General features: G+C 35.6%; 1 protein-coding gene across 1 annotated transcript; it reads right to left on the bottom strand.

The window, feature by feature from the left end:
- Positions 1-1,518: 1,518 nt before the first annotated feature.
- LOC135674381 (dormancy-associated protein homolog 3-like) lies at positions 1,519-3,554 on the bottom strand. The gene is made up of 3 exons (XM_065184176.1): positions 3,358-3,554; positions 3,054-3,230; positions 1,519-1,929 (listed from the first exon to the last, which is right to left on the bottom strand). Exons 1-3 carry the CDS (start codon positions 3,470-3,472, stop codon positions 1,820-1,822), a joined length of 402 nt encoding a protein of 133 aa, XP_065040248.1. The 5' UTR covers positions 3,473-3,554; the 3' UTR covers positions 1,519-1,819.
- Between the last annotated feature and the right edge of the window lie 721 nt (positions 3,555-4,275).

Genomic DNA, 4,275 nt, shown 5'->3' with positions numbered 1-4,275 from the left:
ACTTTCCTAAATCAACTTCTAGATATATTCATGCTTACATTTGCTCTCTTTAAATATCTTGCAGCTTATATAGCTCGTTATCGCCTTGCTTTCGCTTACCATAAACGTTTGGGTCATATATTAAAAAAAAATTAGTAAGATTGGTAAAAAAAAGTTCTTGATATCTAAATATATATTGATTGTATTAAAGAAAAACAAAGTAAGATATATTAAAAAAGGAGCCGTAAAAAATTCACAGTCATATGTGAATCTTTAAAATTTTCGTATTTTGATGGAGAAAATTATTTTATCATATTTGTTAATGATCATTCAAATTATGGTTATAATTATATATTGCATGAAAATCTGTATATATTAAAGAGGCCGAGAGATAATTTGATAAAAAAAAAAAAATTATAAGATGGTTATATAAGTCTATTTGCCAAACTCCTTCAAAGTTATGGTAAATGTGATCAATATACCATGTCAGGTAGTTAGGAGTAAGTTAAGTTATTTCTATTTACCTATTTCATTATGGATGTATACATTAAAAACCATTTTATATATGTATATATATATTAAAAACCGTTATATATGTACATATATAAAAACAGTTATATATGTATACATTAAGAAGCAATAATTAATTTGAGTTAAAACACACACACACACATAATACAAACTACCTAAACTACCCTTAATATTGGATATTAATGCTAGTTGGAGTATAATTTAATTGATAAAAAGAGATTTTAAATATTAGTTTGGCAATGATGTATAAGACATTCTTATCAAAGATTGAGAATTCAAAACCTCAACTAATACATTTAGAAAGTATCAACTAGTTTGACTTAGTAATTTATCATAAAATCTTGAATTTGAATATCATCTTCGTCACTTATTATAAAAAGGGGAGCTGAAGTAAGATTTGTTGACAAGAAGCATAAGATAACAAAGAAATCAATACAAAACTGCTACTGCTATCGAGTATTAGATAACAGAGGAGAATTTTTCAGAGTAAGCAACAGAGGTGACAAGAAAGCAGTTTCTGGAGATACTCATGCAGACAAAGCTGCAGCAGTGCAGCTTAAATGTTAATAAAATGCTCTTGGAGGTACCATTCAGTCAGCCATGCCGGCCTTGCAAGGAACATTAAGATGCAACCTCAAACAAAAGAAACGTTGCTTGATATGGTGCTAAAGGCCATGACTCAAAAGGGTTGCACAATTAGTCAACCACCCTCGTAGGATCTTTCAACAGTTCCGTAATAAGACTGATGTATACTTTGAACAAGCACCAAATACACAAAACATAAGCTATCAAAAAGTTGGATTCTTGTTTGTTTAAAAGTTCCACAAGAATACATAAATCAAATCATCATCTAAGATAAGTGAACATTCACCAAACCAAACAGTTTCATTCAAAGAACAAATTAATCCAAGCACCGAACAAGAAAACTGGAATTGTTGTATGTTTTAGTATGAGTGTTCTATAAGATAAATCACAGCATCATCTAAGATGAAGTAGAACATCCACCAATGCAGAAGAAGCCATAACATATTTGATAGGTGCCATTGACGACATATCTCATCCCAGCTACCATTATCACAAGCTCTTATTATGTCTGCAAAAGTAGGAATATGCACACAAACCAAACAGCCTCCCCAACCCTATGCACATTACAAGAGACCTCATTTCTAAGCTGGCATCCTACATAACACTAGTGCAATTTTACTTGCATCAACATATTAGAACATCTTAGAAAGAAACCCTGCCTCATTTTGCGCTCCGATCATAAGTGAGTCTCTATCTCTCCTCATGGAGCAGATAATGGCACAGCTCAAACCTCATTTGTAGGATCCCGGGATCCGATGCTAACCGTTCCTCCTCCAACTCTTTCATATGCATTGGATGATGATTTCCTCCTAAATCGATCCCAGTCCCCGCTTCCTGCTTAGCACCAAAAAAATTCTTGGTCACCCATTAGATTGCAGAAAGTTTGGCTTGGTAAACTCCAATAAACTAATGTCAAGATTCAGAATACAATACTTCTGTTCTCACTTAATCAAGATGTTATGCCCAGGAAACAGCAAGGGATTCTACAATGAATGTCTTGACAGAATTACGATACAGAAACAACCTACATCGTCACATCGAAGGAGCACTAAGATTCATCAGAAATGAGTAAGTAGAGATTACTCAGAATATTTCTAAAGCCTCAACCTACACTTGACAATTTACGACTTTGATTAGTTTTGGGTTTATTATTCTTGTACAACTATGAGAACTTTCTAGAAATAATGAAAACTGATTTGATCGATGTTGATTCAACGAGGGAATTACACAAAGTTAATATCAATGGCAAGAAAATATCCACGCAGCAAAAGCCAAATAGTTGAGACATTATGGTTTGTTATTGTGATGTTATTGTTGCTTTTGTACAATTATATGGCAGTAGAGATAGATCCAAAGAAATTTAAAAAGCTTCAAAACTATTCAACACAACTTAGCAAAAAAACTAATGTCATCATCCGACCTAATGGGCTAATTGATCTATCAACTTTTTTAACCTAAATCACTAGTTAAAATATTTAACTTAAGGTTAGTAATAATATATTCATCGGACTCTGAGTTAATCTTAATCTTACTCACTTTCAATATAAAACTAATCAAGACATTATAATTTCTCAAACCTGCCCAAATAATAGATATGACCGACGGGCTAACTGGCGAATCAATTTCGTTTAACCTAAGTTAATTACCAAAATATACGATTTATAAGTCAGTCTTAATTTTACCCGCTTTCAATATAAAATTAATGTTAAAACTAAACTTTTTTCTCTTATATAACTACTAAATCATAAAACTTAAAATTATCAAAGTTATTAAGTAGAAAAAGGACAGCTCGTTCGATCTGCTAACAGCAGAAAAACTCAAAGTAAACCTACCAGAACAACGAGGCGTTAGCAAGCGATCGATGCATATATCACTAATAAGAGATAGATCTATTCTGTTATGCCCAAAAAATAGTCCTTGATTACGGTGTAGATGTTGCTAAAGAAGCAAACCCTCACCGGCGAAGGGCGAGATGGGCGGCGTGGATCCTGCGGGCGACGCAGGCGGCGTGGAATTCCCCGTAGAAGGGCTCCCAGCTGGCCGCTTGATCATGATGCTTCGCGTCACCCTCACTTCCACCTCCTCGCCGCCGCCCTCCGATCGGCCGATCCCTCCTCCGTCCGCCGTCGGTCCCTCTGCTCCACCACCAAACGACCGCCACCGGAAGCATCGGATCAGATCCATCAGACCGTCGGACGCCTCCGATCTGGGTTCAAACCCGAGAGAAAAAGATAAAAGGAGAAAAAAGAAAAAAGGCCGAACCTTTGCTGGGGTTGGAGCGGAAGCCAAAGGAGGAGTGCTTCCGGAGGCGGCCGAGGCCGGTCTCGGGTCGGGGCCCGGCGACGGTGTCGTCCCAGAGCTGGTCAAGAAGGCCCATACCTCTCCACGGAGATGCCCCCGAGAAGAAACAGCTCAGAGTGGCGAGAACCGAGCTATAATAATAACAGCAACAATAACCGATCTCCCAATAACAAGGGGAAGGGATATTTATAGATGGACCGGGTCAGGGGTGAACCGATCCGAGCCGTCGATCCGGATCCAGATAATGACGTGGCGGCGTAATTAAAACGATCAACCGGGTCGTTCCCGTGTGGTTATCGGTACGCGCAATTACCAGTGCATCGCATTGCAGGAGGACAGGTCATGTTTTCTTTCATGATGATTGACGTTTCAGTTTCCTGTAGGATGGATTACAGTGTTTGTGTTGGTGGTGGAACAGGAAGAAAGAAGTGGGAGACAGAGAGGCGGCGCGTCTCAATCACGGTTGAGATGAATTATATTGATTTTAGTTAGACAAAAAGTAAATTCAATCCTTTTTTTTTTTGTTTGGAACCTAATAAAAGTGAACTGAATTTCTTGTTTTATACAAATATAATATAATATTTTAATTACATAGTTGATACTGATATATTATATTTTTGATAAAATAATTAAAAAAATATAAATATCAAAATAAAAATAATATATTAGAGATATCAATTATTCTTGTAGTTATCCATAGAGACCCATCATATTAGTGTAGATGAAGAATATATTCTATTTACTGTGCGGTTATGGGACAATGATAGATAGAGCATTTCCTATCTTGTTCTTTTTTTAAATATTATTATATATAATATTTATTATTAATAATATAAAATAAAAATATACATATTTGAGAATTAATCATAATATTTATAG

Source organism: Musa acuminata, chromosome BXJ1-5, assembly GCF_036884655.1.
Source record: "Musa acuminata AAA Group cultivar baxijiao chromosome BXJ1-5, Cavendish_Baxijiao_AAA, whole genome shotgun sequence".
In the NCBI taxonomy this organism is placed as follows: Eukaryota; Viridiplantae; Streptophyta; class Magnoliopsida; order Zingiberales; family Musaceae; genus Musa; species Musa acuminata.
This window is presented reverse-complemented; position numbering and strand designations above follow the sequence as displayed.